At 43.8% G+C, this 18,859-nt stretch overlaps 1 protein-coding gene across 1 annotated transcript in view; it reads left to right on the top strand.

Annotated features, from left to right (window-relative positions):
- FBXL20 (F-box and leucine-rich repeat protein 20) overlaps window positions 1-9,274 on the top strand; it is a 186,939-nt gene extending 177,665 nt beyond the window's left edge. The window contains 4 exon segments of the mRNA XM_011929910.1: window positions 373-417; window positions 3,974-4,030; window positions 5,040-5,252; window positions 8,291-9,274. Coding sequence (XP_011785300.1) covers window positions 373-417; window positions 3,974-4,030; window positions 5,040-5,252; window positions 8,291-8,398 — 423 coding nt within the window. The 3' untranslated portion in view covers window positions 8,399-9,274.
- Window positions 9,275-18,859: the final 9,585 nt, after the last annotated feature.

The raw sequence follows: 18,859 nt of genomic DNA on the forward strand, positions 1-18,859 counted from the left end.
CCATTGCACTCCGGCCTGGGCAACGAGCGAAACTCTGTCTCAAAAAAAAAAAAGAAAAAGAAATACAAAAATCAGCCAGATGTGGTGGCACATTCCTATAGTCCCAGCTGCTTGGGAGGCTGAGGTGGGAGAATCACCTGAACCCAGGGAGTCAGAGGCTGCAGTGAGCCATGATCACACCCACTGCACTCCAGCCTTGGTGACAGAGTGGGACCTTGTCTCAAAAGAAAGAAAAAAAAATTAGCATCACACTAGCTCTGAAACACCAAAGAATTTATCAGTGTATTTAATATTACCTCTTAGTTTTCTGGCCTTAAACGTTTCTCATGTTTTAAATGTTTGTACTGTAATGTTTGGTTTTGTACTTTGTAGAATTGCCATGAACTTGAAAAGATGGACCTGGAAGAGTGTGTTCAGGTAAGATTATAGATTTTAATTCAGAAATACGTTAGACACTTAGATAATACACAACATCAGAATGTCCAATTCCCTACCCTAGTGTAGGATACTGTAGTGCCTGACAGCATTGCAGATTCTTCATTAAATAAGGTATCTTCCAGGCAGAGGTGCTCATGGTACGTATTACAGAACTGTGGAAATATATGTCATCAATCAGGTTGCCATTAGAGAGAAAGGAGGCCCAAGCATTCAGACCGTAAAGCTGTTAAAAATATTTCCTTAGACCTGTAGAGTTATGATACTAGGAAATAATTAAAGCCCCATCACATTGATCTGTATAACACTGCCTTTCTTTAGCTTTGCTGTATCCTAGATCCCTGGCATCATTAGCCCTGGAGACCTAACTCTACATGGAACTCTGCCTTTAAGCCAAACTGATCTCCTGATTAACAGTTTCTATTTTTTAATTATTATTATTTTTTGAGATGGAGTTTCACTCTTGTTGCCTAGGCTGGAGTGCAATGGCACGATCTCAGCTCACTGCAGTCTCTACCTCCCAGATTCAAGCAATTCTCCTGCCTCAGCCTCCCAAGTAGCTGGGATTACAGGCATGTGCCCCCACGCCTGGCTAATTTTTTGTATTCTTAGTAGAGACGGGATTTGACTCTGTTGACCGGACTGGTTTCGAACTCCTGACCTCAGGTGATCCACTTGCCGCGGCCTCCCAGAGTGCTGGGATTATAGGCGTGAGCCACATTAACACAATTTTAAGAACTTTGAGATTATTAATTGACCAAGGAAAAACTTCCAAGATGGGACTCCACAAAAGAAAGAGCAATTAATTTTTTAATGATAAAAATAAAGGGGGGATATTTCAGTAACCGTAAAAGCCACTTTCTTTTTTTTTTTTTTTTTTGAGACGGAGTCTCGCTCTGTCACCTCAGCTGGAGTGCAGTGGCGCTATCTCAGCTCACTGCCAGCTCCGCCTCCTGGGTTCATGCCATTCTCCTGCCTCAGCCTCCCAAGTAGCTGGGACTACAGGCGCCCGCCACCACATCCGGCTAATTTTTCGCATTTTTAGTAGAGACGGGATTTCAACCATGTTAGCCAGGATGGTCTCGATCTCCTGACCTTGCGATCCGCCCGCCTCGGCCTCCCAAAGTGCTGGGATTACAGGCATGAGCCACCATGCCCGGCCGTAAAAGCCACTTTCTAAAAAATTACTTGTTTTATAGGCACTACTTAACAGCTATTAGTTCTTACTAAACTAAAACTTCACATCCGTTTATCTTATACATGCCTGAGTGTCCTCTATGTCCTTCCAGTGTTATTCCTTCTGAACGGACATGCCTGCCTGCTTGCCCACCCCTTTTCTCTACCATTTTTTAGCCCCTGTGAAGCTATGTGTACTAGAAAATAATAAACTCAGAGTTGGAGAAGAATTTGAAAAGGAGTGCTGATTTACTTTCAGTCCTAACATAACCATGAAAACTGTTCTTCCTACCTGAATGTTCGTAGTTAACCCAGATTCCAGCAGTGCCTGGCTGCCACCCTTGGGAAAATAACCTGCTATCAATACTGAGTAGTGGCATGCTTTATTAAAAATTTTAGAATGTTCCCACATTAATTTTTTTCATAGAGCACTATCTTCTGATTCCTTACTCTGATGATTCTAAGGAGGTAGAACAAAGTCCAGCAAGTCGATGTTCTGGGGGACAGATTTTTTTAGAGACAGGGTCTTGCTGTTATCGCTCAGACTTTTTTTTTTCTTGCTGTTATCGCTCAGACTGTTTTGTTTTGTTTTGTTTTTTGCAGTGTGGGGTGGGGAGGACAGAGTCTCACTCTGTCGCCCAGGCTGGAGTGCAGTGGCTCAGTCTTAGCTCACTGCAACCTCCACTTCCCCAGGTTCAAGCAATTCTCCTGCCTCAGCCTCCCAAGTAGCTGGGATTATAGGTGCCCACCACCACGCCCAGCTAGTTTTTGTATTTTAGTAGAGACAGGGTTTCAACATGTTGTCCAGGCTGGTCTCAAACTCCTGACCTCGGGTGATCCACCGGCCTCAGCCTCCCAAAGTGCTGGGATTATAAGCGTGAACTACCAGGTCTGGCCCTGCTCAGACTGGTCTTGAACTTCTAACCTCAAGCAGTCCTCCTGCCTCAGCCTCCCTAGCAGTTGGGACTATAGGCACAAGCCACCACAACTAGCTACTAAGGGGACAGATTTTGATTCATTTAAAAAATAAAACAGATTTTGAATAGAGCTGTCTAAAGATGAAGACTAGAGATGACTAGATGTGTTCAAATGTAGCCTGAGTGGATTCTCATAGAACAGGTTCAGGTAGCCGATAGGATTTAAACCGAAAGATTCTGTTATTTGATGATTGATTATTAAAATGTCTGGACTAGAAATGTAGTCAAGAATGAGTTATGGGGGCTGGGCATGGTGGGTCACTCCTGTAATCCCAGCACATTGGGAGGCCTAGGCGGGTGTATTACCTGAGGCCAGGAGTTCGAGACCAGCCTGGCCAATGTGGCAAACACCCATCTTTACTAAAAATACGCCGGGCACGGTAGCTCACGCCTGTAGTCCTAGCACTTTGGGAGGCCGAAGTAGGTGGATCACCTGAAGTCAGGAGTTCAAGATCAGCCTGGCCACCATGGTGAAACCCCGTCTCTACTAAAAATTCAAAAGTTAGCTGGGCATGGTAGCACATGCCTGTAATCCCAGCTACTTGGGAGGCTGAGGCAGGAGAATCGCTTGAACCCAGGAGGCGGAGGTTGCAGTAAGCCGAGATCGTGCCACTACACTCCAGCCTGGACAACAGAGCGAGACTCCATCTCAAAAAATTAAAAAGAACTAGCCTGTGATCTCAGCCACTCGGGAGACTGAGGCACAAGAATCACTTGAACCCGGGAGGTGGAGGTTGCAGTGAGCCAAGATCATGCCACTGTACTCCAGCCTGGGCAACAGAGACTGTCTCAAAAAAAAAAAAAAAATGAGGTAGGGGCTGTGATCTCAACACTTTGTGAGGCACGGCAGGAGGATTGCTTGAGCCCAAAGTTGAAGACCAGTCTGGGTAACATAACAAGACCCTGTTTCTGCCCAAGAAAAAGTTTTAAATGTCTTGGGCATGGTGGTGTGCGCCTGTAGTCCCAGCCATTCAGGAGGCTGAAGCCAGAAGATAGCTTGAGCCTGGGAGGTTGAGGCTGCAGTGAGCTGTGATTGCACATGGTGGCCTGTAGAGCTTCGGGAGGTTGAGGTGGGAGGATTGCTTGAGCTCAGGAATTCAAGAGCAGTCTGGGCAACATAGGGAAACCCTGTCTCTACAAAAAATATATATATATATAATTTTAAAAATTAGGCCTGGAGGCTTGTACCTGTTGGCCCAGCTACTCAGGGGGCTGAGGTAGGAAGATTGTTTGAGGCCAGGAGTTTTAGGCTGCAGTGAGCTATAGTTGCACCACTGCACTCTAGCTTGGGCAACAGAGCAAGACTAAAAGAAAAAACAAGAATCAGTTATGACTCAGGATTGTATTTGGATAATACCTAAAATCAACATGTGTATATCTTTCAGATAACAGATAGCACATTAATCCAACTTTCTATACACTGTCCTCGACTTCAAGTATTGGTGAGTTTGACTTTGAAAATTTTATGTGTTTACTGGGTTTAATCAAAAGCCAGTGCTACAGTACAAGAACCCGGCTCTTAGTGTCTGGCTACCATTTTAGGAAAGGATGCTTCTCCAAATTGCCAGCTTACTGAGAACCAAAGGAGTACCTGAGTGAAGTAGGAAACAGATAAGAACTGAAAAAGTTAAATGTTTTCTCTATCAATGCTTGAAGACTGAAAACTGCCTTGGAACCTATGAGTTCTCTTTTGCAGATAACTTATACTCCAACCTGAATGATGTTTAAATTCTAGAGATCCAGGGGATGAGATGGCCCAAAATACAATTTGCTTCACCTTAAGATCAAATGTTACAGGTCTTAATGTTATTGATCTTAAGAACCAATCAAAGCTTTACTAAGGGAGTTCTGCTCCTACTTTCAGTGACACTAGAGGAAGGCATTCTGGGTGACTGTTCTATATCCAGGCTCATTTTTGGTGTTTGGTGGCACAGTACTATCCAAAATTGGGTCAAGATTTCTGAGTTTCCCAGGATCAGGGATTTAATAAATATTGATGAAGAGATGATCACACCTGACAGCTGTAAAAATCTTCAGCTAATTAATTGTTGGGCCATGTTTCTGAACCAGATATTCAATATTTAGTTCAAATTCCAGAAAACAGTTTGCATGAAAAGCTTGATTCCCCATTTATCCCTGTAGAGAAGAAAAGTGTTAATTTGCAGAAGGGGTAATTTTTAAGGCTGTCTTAGTTTGTTTATGAACTAGTTCATAGTCATTACATGAATTTATAAAATATATTTAGAATCACACACCAAAATACCAATCACTGATTGCCAAAAGCATAACCCCACTATCTCCAGTTTTTTTAATTTCACCACTTGGATCTAGTGCCAGCTCTATATTCATCAAAATCAAACCAAAATGTTTCCTTTCCAATTTACACAAGCCTCTGGCTAGAGGAATGCCAGAAGATATTTCAACATCCTTCCTTGCTCTGTTTGGCTGCAGAGTCTGTCTCACTGTGAGCTGATCACAGATGATGGAATTCGTCACCTGGGGAATGGGGCCTGCGCCCATGACCAGCTGGAGGTGATTGAGCTGGACAACTGCCCACTAATCACAGATGCATCCCTGGAGCACTTGAAGAGCTGTCACAGCCTTGAGCGGATAGAACTCTATGACTGCCAGCAAATCACACGGGCTGGAATCAAGAGACTCAGGGTAAAAATGGCTACATAACTCTCCAGCTCTAGTGTTCTCCGCACTTTCTTCTCTTTTCTTTTTTTCTTTTTTCAAATTTAGGTTCCTATGATTTTTATATTTACTTGAACATTTAACAAGGGGGAAAAAACAAGTGCAAACCTAAGGACAGATAGTTTTTCCCTCTGGCTCCAGAGATGGAAATTTAGGAGGAAAAGACCCACTGAAGAGAAGAAAAGTAGGTCTCCTCCCAGCAGAGTCTCTCTAATAATGTCTAGGGATTAATAACATTCCCAGATTGAAGAAAGAAAAAAAAAAGCACATGCCACATTTTTGTTCTGAAGGAAAGAAAGGAATAACAGAGAAAGTGTTTGGTTAAATGGGATTTAAGAATTTAATTTGTAATTGTGTTTCACATTAAGCCCTTTTCCTGGGATTCATATTTTTTAAGACAACAAGTAAAGTGACATAGATTTTTACCTTTTCTGTCTTTCTTTTAAGAGATGGGATCTCACTCTCTTGCCCAGACAGGAGTGCAGTGGCACCTTCTTGGCACACTACAGCCTCAAACTCCTGGGCTTAAATGATCCTCCCACCTCAGGTTGCCCAGTAGCTAGGACTACAGGCACACACCACCACACCTAGCTAATTTAATGAAAAACTTGTGGGTTTTTTTTCATTTTTTAAGACAGGGTCCTCTGTCACCCAGGCTCGATCTTGAGTCACTGCAACCTCTGTCTCCCAGCCTCAAGCCATCCTGCCACCCCAGCCTCCCAACAGCTGAGACTACAGGCGCGTGCCATCACGCCAGCCTGATTTTTTGTATTTTTGGTAGAGACAGCATTTTCCTATGTTGAACAGGCTGGTTTCAAACTCCTGAGCTCGAGCAATCTGCCTGCCTTGGCCTTCCAAAGTACTGGGATTATAGGTGTGAGCCACCATGCCCACCCTTAAAAACCTATTTTGTAGAGACAAGGTCTTACTATGTTTGTTTCCCAGGCTGGTCTCGAATTCCTGGCCTCAAGCGATCCTCCCATCTCAGCCTCCCAAAGTTCTCAGATTACAGGTGTGAGTCACTGTGCCGGGCCGAGATTTTTACCTTTGCTTTTGGCCCTATCCACCATAATAGAGAGACCCAGGTATAGCCAAATAACTAGAAAAAGAAGTTTTTTGTTTTTCGGTTTTTTTTTTGAGACGGAGTTTCACTCTGTCGCCCATGCTGGAGTGCAGTGGCGCGATCTCGGCTCACTGCCTGCTCCACCTCCCGGGTTCGCGCCATTCTCCTGCCTCAGCCTCCCAAGTAGCTGGGACTACAGGCACCTGCCACCACGCCCTGCTACTTTTTTTTTGTATTTTTAGTAGAGACGGGGTTTCACCGTATTAGCCAGAATGGTCTCAATCTCCTGAGCTCATGATCCACCCACCTCAGCCTCCCAAAGTGCTGGGATTATAGGCGTGAGCCACTGCACCCAGCCGAAAAAGAAGTTTTAAAAAGCTGGATGAATCCGTGTGTTAGATTGTTCTGCTCAGCAGATGTTTATTGGAACATCTGCTTCACACCTGCTGTAGGAAAGACAGTGTGCTTATTCAGGCCCTTAATACCAACCTCTAGGCCAGTCGCGGTGGCTCACACCTATAATCCCAGCACTTTGGGAAGCTGAGGCAGGAGGATCACCTGAGGTCAGGAGTTAGAGACTAGCCTGGTCAACATGGCAAGACCCCATCTCTACTAAAAATACAAAAATTAGCTGAGCTTGGTGGCAGGTGCCTGTAATCCCAGCTGCTTAGGAGGCTGAGGCAGGAGAATCGCTTGAACCAGGAGGCGGAGGTTGCAGTGAGCCGAGATCGCACCATTGCACTCCAGCCTGGTCAACAAGATGAAACTCCATCTCAAAAAAAATACCAGCCTCTAAAAAAATGCATGTTGGCCATATGGCCTTGAGCAAATAAAAGAGTACCAAACCTTGAGTTCCAAGTGACCTCAGTTCCTCTTCCCCTCTTCAGACATAGAGGACTGTGAGCATAATTGCACTAGGGGAGGCCTTACAACCATTTTTTTCCTTCACCAAAGAGAGCAAGAGCCACAGGTCAACCAGAGCCTCTTACATGCCTACTTGTATTAGGGTTCCTAGACTGCCTGGCTGTCAGGAACCTCTTCCATCTCCCAATCCTCGGGCGGACCACTTGAGGTCAGGAGTTCGAGATCAGCCTGGCCAACATGGTGAAACCCCGTCTCTACTAAAAATACAAAAATTAGCCTGGCGTGGCGGTGTGCACCTGTAATCCCAGCTACTCAGAGGCTGAGGCAGGAGAATCGCTTAATCCTGGGATGTGGAGGTTTCAGTGAGCCAAGATCGCACCACTGCACTCCAGCCTGGCTGGGCAATAGAGTGAGACTCTGTCTCAAAAAAAAAAAAACAAAAACACAAACAAAAACTCAATGTAGCTTCTTTCAGCTGTGAAAATCCAACTGGAAATGCTTTTTTGGAGAAGATAAGAAATTAACATGATGTCTTTCCTCATTTTTTTTTTTTTTTTTTTTAAGACAGAGTCTCACTTTGTTACCCAGGCTGGAGCACAATGGTGTGATCTCCGCTCACTGCAAGCTTCGCCTCCCGGGTTCATGCCATTCTCCTGCCTCAGCCTTCTGAGTAGCTGGGACTACAGGCACCAGCTACCACGCCTGGCTAATTTTTTTGTATTTTTAGTAGAGACGGGGTTTCACCATATTAGCCTGGATGGTCTTGATCTCCCGACCTCGTGATCCACCCACCTCAGCTTCCCAAAGTGCTGGGATTACAGGCATGAGCCACCACACCCGGCCCTCAGTTTTATTATTACATAAACAGGTACCAAAGTTATATGAGTTGTTCTGGTCATTTAGAACAACCTAGGATGGAACAAAGTAGAACCCAGGCCCTCTAACATCCTGACCAGTGCTCAGCCTTTGCCCTGGTTTCATGTGCATTGAGCCCCTCGGTAGTTTTTCTGAGAAGCAACATTGCTCTTTCTGTTTAAGCCCTCTCTCTTAAACGTTTAATGTTTCTGTCTTGTTTCAGACCCATTTACCCAATATTAAAGTCCACGCCTACTTCGCACCTGTCACTCCACCCCCATCAGTAGGGGGCAGCAGACAGCGCTTCTGCAGATGCTGCATCATCCTATGACAATGGAGGTGGTCAACCTTGGCGAACTGAGTATTTAATGACACTTCTAGAGCTACCGTGGAGTCTCTCCAGTGGAAGCGACCCCAGTGTTCTGGGCAAGGGTTACAAAGTGAGGGAGGGCAGTGCCCAGATCCCCAGAGCCACACATACATATACATACACAACCTTACCCCTATCCACTCTAACTTTGTGACCATGGGACTAAAGTTTGTGATGGCTTTATCAAGTAGATTGGTAAAATTTAACCATTCCTTTTGAGGTGCCCAGAAGAAAATCATAGGCCAAGATAGAGGGAGGGGCATTTCAGCAAACCCAGCATTAATGCTACTGTGGTTTTTAAATTTATGTCTGGGGGTTTCTTTGGGGATTTTGGAACAGCATCTGCTGTCCTCCGGGGTCAAGAAAAGCATGGAAAGACAATATATGATGTACCCAGGGACCAGAAAGAAAATTTCTTCACATCTTAGAAATGGTAGACATTCATTGTGACTACAGAGCTTCTATGCTTCCTTGTTTCCATACCAACATGCTGAGCATGCTCACAAAGAAGGCTCATCCATTCCTCCTGTGTTTTAGTATTTGGCCCAGAGGTTTCCTAAATGGTTGCGTTGAAATCACTGTGGTCCAAATGTAATTCTTACACACTCAAATTGTCACTGTCTGTAGCACACTTGTGCACCTGTCTTCCGTTCTCTGTTGCTCCCCCCGCCACACACTCTTGCTCAGTCTGTCACCTGTTCAGTCTGCTTACTCACTCAATTGTTACCCTTTTGCTGTTGTCGTGTTTACAGTTTGCATTTTGAATGATTAGTTGGGATTACCAAACATTTTTAAAAAATATATTATCAATAAATATTTTTTTAATTCTAAATTTTACCATTAGGGGACCCTGCCTGAATCTTTGCCAATCTGAAAGGAAACTATAATGAAAGCAAGAAAAGTTATGAGAAGAAATTGACTATTTTGATGAAAACAGATGCTGCCTTTTCATTTCTATTTTATCTTCTGATATATGATAATTCGCATGGTATCCCCAATATTCCTCCTATACATTTTTCCTTCTGTCAGACTCCACCAACTTTAAAGAAAGAGATGTATTATTAGGAAAGAGTGGAAATGATAAATCACAAAACAGAGCCTGAAAGTCCCCACCACCCAAGTTCATACATTAATGATTAATGTTGTTATATATTTACTGAAATCTAGGAGTGATCAGTGGCATCTCTGACCTATGAGGCTGTTTTAACAGGAATGCCACTAGAGGAGCTGTCTGTTTCTCTCTTTTCCCCCATTTCTGCTTTTCAGGGATACAAGAATGGCTCTGTAACAGCTGGTCAATTGTATGTCAGTGTTAATGGATTCATATCTAGTGTTGGCACCCCAAAGGGCCAGAACCTTCCCATAACCTGTCAGTCATCTCTCTTTTCTGCCTCAGTCTTTTTTTTTTTTTTTTTTTTTGAGACGGGTTCTCACTCTTGCCCAGAATGGAGTGCAGTGGCGCAATCTCAGCTCTCTGCAACCTCCACCTCCCAGGCTCAAGCGATTCTCCTGCCTCAGCCTCCCGAGTAGCTGGAATTACAGGCACATGCCACTACTGCCTGGCTAATTTTTGTATTTTTAGTAGAGATAGAGTTTCACATGTTGGCCAGCCTGGTCTTGAACTCCTGACCTCAAATGATCCACCTGCCTCAGCCTCACAAAGCGCTGGGACTACAGGCGTGGGCGTGAGACACCATGCCCAGCCCTGCTCCAGACTTCTGAATGAAGTATGAATGTAGCCAGATGAAGCATTGAGGCAGCTGAAAGAGAACACTGAGAGGAAGTAGTAGGGGATTTAGTGTCTCTGCTCAGCCTGGGCACTAGAACTGAGGGAGGAATTTAGTGTCCAGGACTCAGAGTCCAAGAAGCAGCACCCTCTATCCCCCCAAAAAGTCAGACGATAAAGGAAGTAAAATGAGTTTTTAAAGCATGAGAAGTAAATTTCTAAACCCCAAGATTAGAAACCCAGTGCGATTTTTAGTAGGGTGATTTTGAGGGGTGGTCCTTTAAGACATTAATGTGCAGTCCATCATAATATTAATCATCTATGTGATCCAGACTATTAAAAGACTTGTTTTATTTATTTTATTTATTTATTTTATTTTATTTTTTAGAGATGGGGTCTTGCTATCTTGCCCAGCCTGGAATCAAACTCCTGGGCTCAAGCCTTCCTCCCACCTCAGCCTCCCAAGTAGCTGGGACTACAGGTGTGTGCCACTGTACCCAGCTTAAGAGGCTTGTTTTAATGCTGCAGTTGCTGATTGTACCAGCATATATAAGAATAAAGTCTGATTTATCCATTGATTTAGAAGGCAATTGGATGAAAGGGTATTAGAAGTCTATACTATCCATCAATATTTATCACATTAAATTTATTTTAAATCCTGTTTGATTGTGCCCCTTTAAAAGTGCAAATTACTTGTTTATTCATTCCCCTTTCCGCTTATTCTCTTTCAGATTACCTTATAACGAATATAGTTTTTGACGTGAAACTCACTTTCTTGGCTATACCCCTACACGTACAAATACATATGTGCATGCACACATACTTCCAGATGTGGTTGATAATATTCAGATCTCTAGGTTACTCATTCAAACAAAACTAAAGGAGAGAACTATTTAGGAGTCATCTGCTTTAAAGTTTAAGGTGTTTTGTTGTTGTTTTAGTGTCTGTACAAATTGTCCATAAAACCCAGATTGATTGGTGAGTGTGGATTTGAGTTGCCTAAGTTGAGGCTATTAAGGTACTTCTTTACTTAAAAGATAAGTTTAAAAGACCCTATTCGGACGGGCGCGGTGGCTCAAGCCTGTAATCCCAGCACTTTGGGAGGCCGAGACGGGTGGATCACGAGGTCAGGAGATCGAGACCATCCTGGCTAACACGGTGAAACCCCCGTCTCTACTAAAAAATACAAAAAACTAGCCGGGCGACGTGGCGGGCGCCTGTAGTCCCAGCTACTCGGGAGGCTGAGGCAGGAGAATGGCGTAAACCCGGGAGGCGGAGCTTGCGGTGAGCTGAGATCCGGCCACTGCACTCCAGCTTGGGTGATAGCGAGACTCCGTCTCAAAAAAAAAAAAAAAAGACCCTATTCGTCAGTTCATGACGATCTTGGAAATGATGTTTCTCTACTCGAAGGGTATACCCACAGGCAGGTCCATGGGGAATTGCTCTGGTATCCCTGCTATTAAAGCAAAATTCCAGCCTGTTTGTGCCGAGGACAGAGTCAAGTGAGAGAGAATGAAGACTGGGGTGTGCAGCACTGGCTTGTATGTTGTCAGGCAGAAGCCTTGTTCCTTTCTCAAGAAAACTTCAGGCCCATCAGGCTTGGAAGGAAATACATTTTCTTATTCTGATTTGCAGCCTATACCAGCTGATGAATATGGTAGGACTTTGAGAACACAGAGCATGGTAAGTTTTGGTCAGGTAGAAAGGAGCCTGACATCTGAACATAATGCTTCCTCTCTTAACATCTGGGATACTTTTGAAAATTCAGTAAGGCTTAATGTAGGAAAAATTCTTTACAGGAAAAACTAATTGATCTGTTTGTCTAACTTCATAGCCACTCCAAAATAGGCCTTTTTTAATGAAAAAAAAAAAACAGAGTGAACAGAGAGAAGAGATTTGGGGGGGTAAGTTAGAAGGTACCCGCAAAGCTACTGCCATAAACCTACAGGTGGGCAAGGAGGAATTACTGTAGTGTCTCTGGAGAAAGTTCTTGAACATCCAAATCATCTCTTTTCTAAGCAGCTTTTCCCCTAATCTCATACCTTACATCTTCCAGCATCAGTTGCTACATCAATGTCTTTCCATCCTTTTCATCAGCCTCACTGAGCTGACTGCACCTTATTTTTGCACTGATTTCCACCATTTCCTTCCCACACCCATCCTTTCCCTCTATTTAAAGCCTCCATCTCACCCTCAATAATGCTGCTGATTTACTCTCAGATGTCTCCAGTCTAGCTTCCTTTTTGAATCTTCCTCCTACTCCAGGGGCTTTCATGGGCAGCGTTAAGTTCAGTAACTTGTCAGGTGGCTCAGGCCATTTTTCACTGGGTGGTCTTTGGTGTTTGCATACTGAATTTGAATTGAGTTTAAAAGCAAACTGTTGGATATAAGGAAGAAAGGGATATGGCCTTAGCCCTTTTTCCAATATTTGGAATATGAAAGCATATTGTGCTTTGTGTAAAAAATGTTTTCTTCTCCTATTCTGCTCTTATCTTTACTGAAGGTAAAAGTATTCCTTAAGTAGCTTTTGCAAATTTCCAGTTTGATTTCCACATTCATTAAGTTGATTTAGCAGACATGCAGGTCAGAAGTTTCACATATCTTGTATCAAACATTTTATAGGGAAACCTAGTAAATTTATGATGCTTTATTTTGGGCTTTCCAGACTATCAGAGTTACTCAGTATAGCCATAATGTTTCAGTAGCAACATTCTTTTATTTATTCTAATTGCCTTATAAAATTCATTGTTACGGCCCGGCATGTTTGCTTATGCCTGTAATCCTAGCACTTTGAGAGGCCGAGGTGGGTGGATCACAAGGTCAGAAGTTCAAGAACAGCCTGGCCAAGATGGTGAAATGCTGTCTCGACTAAAAATGCAAAAACTAGCCAGGTGTGGTGGCAGGTGCCTGTAATCCCAGCTACTCAGGAGGCTCAGGGAGGTGGAGGTTGCAGTGAGCCGAGATCGCGCCACTGCACTCCAGCCTGGGTGACAGAGCAAGACTGTGTCTCAAAAAAAAAAAAAAAAGAAAAAAAAAATGCATCGTTACTAGTTTGATAGCCCAGTAATGCCATGGGGGACTAAACAAAATATGTGATGAAACCTGTCTTGGTTTGAAGTTGTTAGAAAGTGTGAGAGTGTCACTGGAAAGAAGAGAGTGGCTTCCTGCCTGCTTGTTTAGTCAGCATGTCCTTAGGTGACTGTGTTGTTAGAAGAGCACTCACGGGTCATGGTTGACCCTTGGCCGTTTTCTGTTTATTGTGCTGAAAGTCACAGACTGCTCATGCCAGTTGCTACCAGGGAGAGGAGGGGTTTAAAGGAAATTGCTCTATTTTTCCTTTTTCCTCCTTATGTATATGATTTAAGGGTAGGCTTTTATCCTGGTTGTATCTTCTGGCTGACAGACTCTCTTCAATCATATGTTTGAGCTCTGAATCATTTTACAAAAAGATTGCCTCTCTATCTGCCGGCCAGTCCTAAAATCTTTAGCCACCTCAAACCCAGGCTCTGTGAATTAGCCAAGTCCTGTTTGAGAAGAAATGTAGGATGTTTGGTTGGAGTTCTTGAGACAGAACTTCTCTCCCCTTTAATGGTATTGGACCAAAGAATTCTAAAGCAGTAAAAGGATAATGGGGGAAAATGGAGTCCCAGCCTTTCCTTGCCTTTATTTCTATCGGTTTTTTTGTTTGTTTGGTTTTTGAGATGGAGTCTCACTCTGTCACCCAGGCTGGAATGCCGTGGCACAATCTCGGTTCATTGCAACCTCTGCCTCCTAGGTTCAAGTGATTCTTCTGTCTCAGCCTCCCAAGAAGCTGGGATTACAGGTGCCCACCACCACACCCAGCTGATGTTTGTATTTTTCATAGAGATAGGGTTTTGCCATGTTGGCCAGGCTAGTCTTGAACTTCTGACCTCAAGTGGTCCACCTGCCTCGGCCTCCCAAAGTGCTGGGATTACAGGTGTGAACCACTGCGCCTGGCCAATTTCTATCATAAATTTTAAATGTACGATTGGAAGATACAGAGAGCTGTATAAAACCATATCAGTAGGGTATAATTAGCCCAGGTAGTTTAGGAATAAAATTGAGTTGTATCCAAGTGCCCTAACTTTGACATTTTGATTCTCCAGCAAAGAACATAGGTTACTAACCTTGCCTTCTCACTTGGGATAAACTTTTTTTTTTTTTTTTGAGGCAGAGTTTTGCTCTTGTTACCCAGGCTGGAGTGCAATAGTGAGATCTCGGCTCACCGCAACCTCCGCCTCTTGGGTTCAAGTGATAATCCTCCCTTAGCCTGCCAAGTAGCTGGGATTACAGGCATGTGCCACCACGCCCAGCTAATTTTGTATTTTTAGTAGAGACAGGGTTTCACCATGGTGGTCAGGCTGGTCTCGAACTCCCAACCTCAGGTGATCTGCCCACCTCAGCCTCCCAACGTGCTAGGATTACAGGCCTGAACCACTGTGCCCAGCCCAGGATAAACATTCTACCCACCTGAAAGTACCATAAGAGGCAAGTGAGCTTCTTACATGATGGGCTTCTGCAGCTTCCCCCTCAGGTCACATCTACCTGTTGCATCAATTCAGTGTCTCTGAAACCTTTTGATCTTTAGGAAGGTCAGTATATAACCTCTCAGGTGAAGCTGAGTTGATCTTTGGAGTTCAAGAGAGTTAATTTTCAGAAGAAAAAGAATTAGGGCAAACTCCCCTGTGGGATGTTAAGAGAAAGTCCATATGCCCTTCTTCCATCTCTGCCTCATGTTTTTAACTAAATGCTTGTGAAATTCAGTTTATAGAGGTTGAGTCTCGGTGCTTCCTCAGCCAGGGTGGTTTATTGCTCTTTTACGAAGAACAATGAACAAGCAAAATCCTATCAATAGTCCTTTCTCTTTTGTGTTTTATAGTCTTATTTTGAAGAATCGGCATGGGAAAATGATAGACGAGGTTCAAATAAAGCAGATAATTAGATCTAGTATTGGGGTACTTTGCCTCAGGTACAGCATCTGTCCTGAATACATAGTGATGGCTGCGTCACACATGGGTACGTTTTCCTTTCCTCTCTGATGAACTCTACCCCTTTTTACTGGCAAAGAGGTCTCCTACTTTCTACACACTTAACCAAACAGATGGGTTTTGGCACCACCGAAAGAACCACAAGTGCACCCCAGCTGCATCTGGGCATAGTTATGGTACTAGGACTGGAGCGATGAGCTGCAAATGACAGTCCTCACCCTAGGAAGAGATGGGAGAAGAGAGGTATCCAGATACATTTACCTTTTCTCTTCTGCCATGCCCCAAGAACCAAGGATCATTTCTGAAGTGATGTCTTTTTTGTTAAATTGAAAGAAAATTTTGCAGCCAGGCATGGTGGCTCACGCCTGTAATCCCAGCACTTTGGGAGACCAAAGCAGGAGGATCACAAGGTGTCAGGAGTTTGAGAACAGCTTGGCCAACATGGTGAAACCCCGTCACTACTGAAAGTACGAAATCCCAGCTACTTGGGAGACTGAGGCAAGAGAATCACTTGAACCCGGGAGGCAGACATTGCAGTGAGCCGAGGTCACGCCACTGCACTCCAGCCTGGGCAACAGAGCGAGACTCCATCTCACAAAAAAGAAAAAGAAAAGAAAACTTTGCTTCACTAAGTTTCTCTTGCCATTATCTCATTAATTCAGATCTGTACTACATTGCTGCTCACACACATATGTGTTTCTTACCTTAACCTAAACCTTCTCAGCCCTTGAAGTCATTATTCTACTCTTTTTTTTTCTTTTCCTTTTTTATGGCACTAGAGAATGAAAGCCTAAGGTCTTAGAAAATCTTAACTTGAAAAAGTCTCTAACTGGCATGATTTGATTAATTACTTTTTTCCCCCTGTGGACAAATAATTTTCTTTCCTAGTGCTATATAATAGATTTTTAATAAGTGAAACCTTTGCTGTTGCTTTCCTGGGTTTACATTAGTTTTTTCCTTCCCTTAAGAATAATTTATCTGTGCTTCTCTGATGACTATTAATTTCTAATAGTGCAGGAAGGGATGAGCTTTTGATTTCTTCTCACTCCCCTCCTCACCCTACTTCCAAATTACACACTAACTTCTAACTCTCATAGCCTATTGGCACATATACAAGATCCATGAGACCATGCTCTTCAGAAGCTACCCACGTCCTTTCTCACCATGCTGTGGCTCCACTACCCACTCCAAAGGGTGACTTCTTAATTTGTCACCCTTTGACAAGAGGAGGAGAGTGGAGAGTGGCCTTCTTAATTTTGCATTTCTTAATTTTGTTTTTCTCTGTTCCTGCTTTATGACTTGGCCTTCAGATGCTTCCTACTCTGGCCTCCTCCTTTTTTCTCCCAGGAATTGTTTCCAGGTAACCTGCTGTGTGCATTTCTCAGCTGCTCTGCTCACCTTTGCCCACCTTCCAGTGACCCTGAGAGCACAGATCCGAAAAATGTGGCCTGTGCAGAGCTCAGAGAACTGTGAGGACTACCCATGCCTGTCAGACTCTGCTCAGGGACAGAGATGGATGGGTAAATGGTGCTGTTGGAGACATTTTTATCTTCAAACCAGGCTCTGTTTCATCCCTGCACCCCCCACCCCCACTCACTCCCCTGAGGGGGTAAAATGCAGAGGTGGTTGACTGCAGGATCTGATCCCCTCCTTCCCAAGCCGTAGGGCCTACCCTGGAGTGCTGCGGTGTGTGAGAGCTGCTGCTTGCTTGTTTCTCCACCAGGCCTGCTCCAAATGCTTAGCCAATCTCTGGAGCCGACACGGTTGCCTACAGGGTGACTTAGCACTAGGTTCCATTAGCTCTCCAAGTGACTGTTCCCACCCAGTACTTTTGGCACTTGAGGATGGGGGGAGGGGGGTTATTTAAAATAAATAAAAACCGAGGTGGCAGTAGAGGATTCCTTTTGCTTTAAAAATCTTTGGACAAAAAAAAAAAAGTTTTTTTATATATAAATATATAAAGTAAATTGTTATGTAACTATTATTGTTTCCTGTATGTTCTAATTTTGTTTTATGATGTAATTAAAGAAAGTAAGCTGTGAAGACTTCTCATTTTCCTGTGGAAATAGCCTGACTTGGAGCAGTGATTCTTAACTTCCTTGAACCCTAGAACTACTCCTGAGGCTGAATGAAGGGGCTTCTTTTTGGCATCCTCACGTTTTTAAATACTCTTTAATGCCTTTATTTAATACTCATTTATTTACTCATTTAATAACCTCCATTTAATACTTTTTTAACAGCCATTATTTAATATCCTGAGCTTCACTTGTTCTCAAGAAACATGGAAGACAAAATGTAAATGAGTTGCCTTAGTTAATTTGATGGATGAAATTCAACCCAAGTCCTTTCTCTCTGCAGAGCATTCATTGCCCTTACCTTGACTATGAAGGAGTGAAGATGGAGTAGTGTAATGGTTAAACACACAAGCTCAAAAGTCAGACTGCCTGAGGTTAAACCTATGCCATTTATCCTGTATGACCTCAGCCAATTAACCCCCCTTTCTCAGTTCTCCATTGGTAAGATGGGGATAACAGTATCTACTTTATAGAGTTGTAAAGATTAAATGAGAAAATGGTACATAGTAAACACTCACGTGTTGGCTGCTTTTATTCCCTTTATCTCAACGAATATTTCAATACCTAGAATTGTGCTAGAGGCCTCTAGGGCTTAGAGATACACAAACATAAATGCAACAGGGTCCCTATCCTTTTGGTAGAGATGAGCAGTATAGCCAACTCAGCAAACTAAATTTAAATCTCTACCTTGCCATGAAGCACCCTTGGGGAGCCCTGTGGAATCAAAGGCCCCACTTTACGTCTATTTATTCTACATAAAGACCTGGTCTAGATTAGTCCCAACACGGTCCCTTCCAGGGATGCAAGCAGTGTCTGCTCAGTTGTCCATATTAACTTTGAAGTAAATATTCAACACACTTCCCTTTACCCCATCCATTGGTTATCACCTCAGAGCCTTCTTCCTTCCCACCCTCCCTAGCAGAGGCTACCTGGTTCAAGTCTCATCAAAGATGATTAGTAAATAATACCTTAGGTAAATTATCAGCAAGTAATTATGCAAGGTTTTTGTTGTGTTTTGTTGTTGTTTTTGAGATGGAGTCTCGCTCTTGTGGTCCAGGCTGGAGTGCAGTGGCGCCATCTCAGCTCACTGTCACCCCCGCCTCCTGGGTTCAACCAATTCTCCTGCCTCGGCCTCCTGAGTAGCCAGGATTACAGGCGTGTGCCACCAGGCCTAGCTGCGTTTTTTGTTTTTTTGTTTTGTTTTGTTTTGAGACAGAGTCTTGCTCTGTCACCACGCTGGAGTGCAGTGGCACGATCTTGGCTTACTGCAAACTCTGCCTCCCAGGTTCAAGCCATTCTCCTACCTCAGCCTCCCAGGTAGCTGGGATTACAGGTATCCATCACCACGCCCAGCTAATTTTTGTATTTTTCGTAGAGACAGGATTTCACCATGTTGGCCAGGCTGGTCTCAATTTCCTGACCTCGTGATCCGCCTGCCTCAGCCTCCCAAAGTGCTGAGATTACAGGCGTGAGCCACTGCACCCGGCTTGGCTATGGTTTTTTGTATTTTTAGTAGAGATGGGGTTTCACCATGTTGGCCAGGCTGGTCTTGACTCCTGACCTCAAGTGATCTGCCCGCCTCGGCCTCCCAAAGTGCTGAAATTACAGGCGT

The sequence above is a fragment of the Colobus angolensis genome, unplaced genomic scaffold (assembly GCF_000951035.1).
Source record: "Colobus angolensis palliatus isolate OR3802 unplaced genomic scaffold, Cang.pa_1.0 Scaffold83, whole genome shotgun sequence".
NCBI lineage: Eukaryota > Metazoa > Chordata > Mammalia > Primates > Cercopithecidae > Colobus > Colobus angolensis.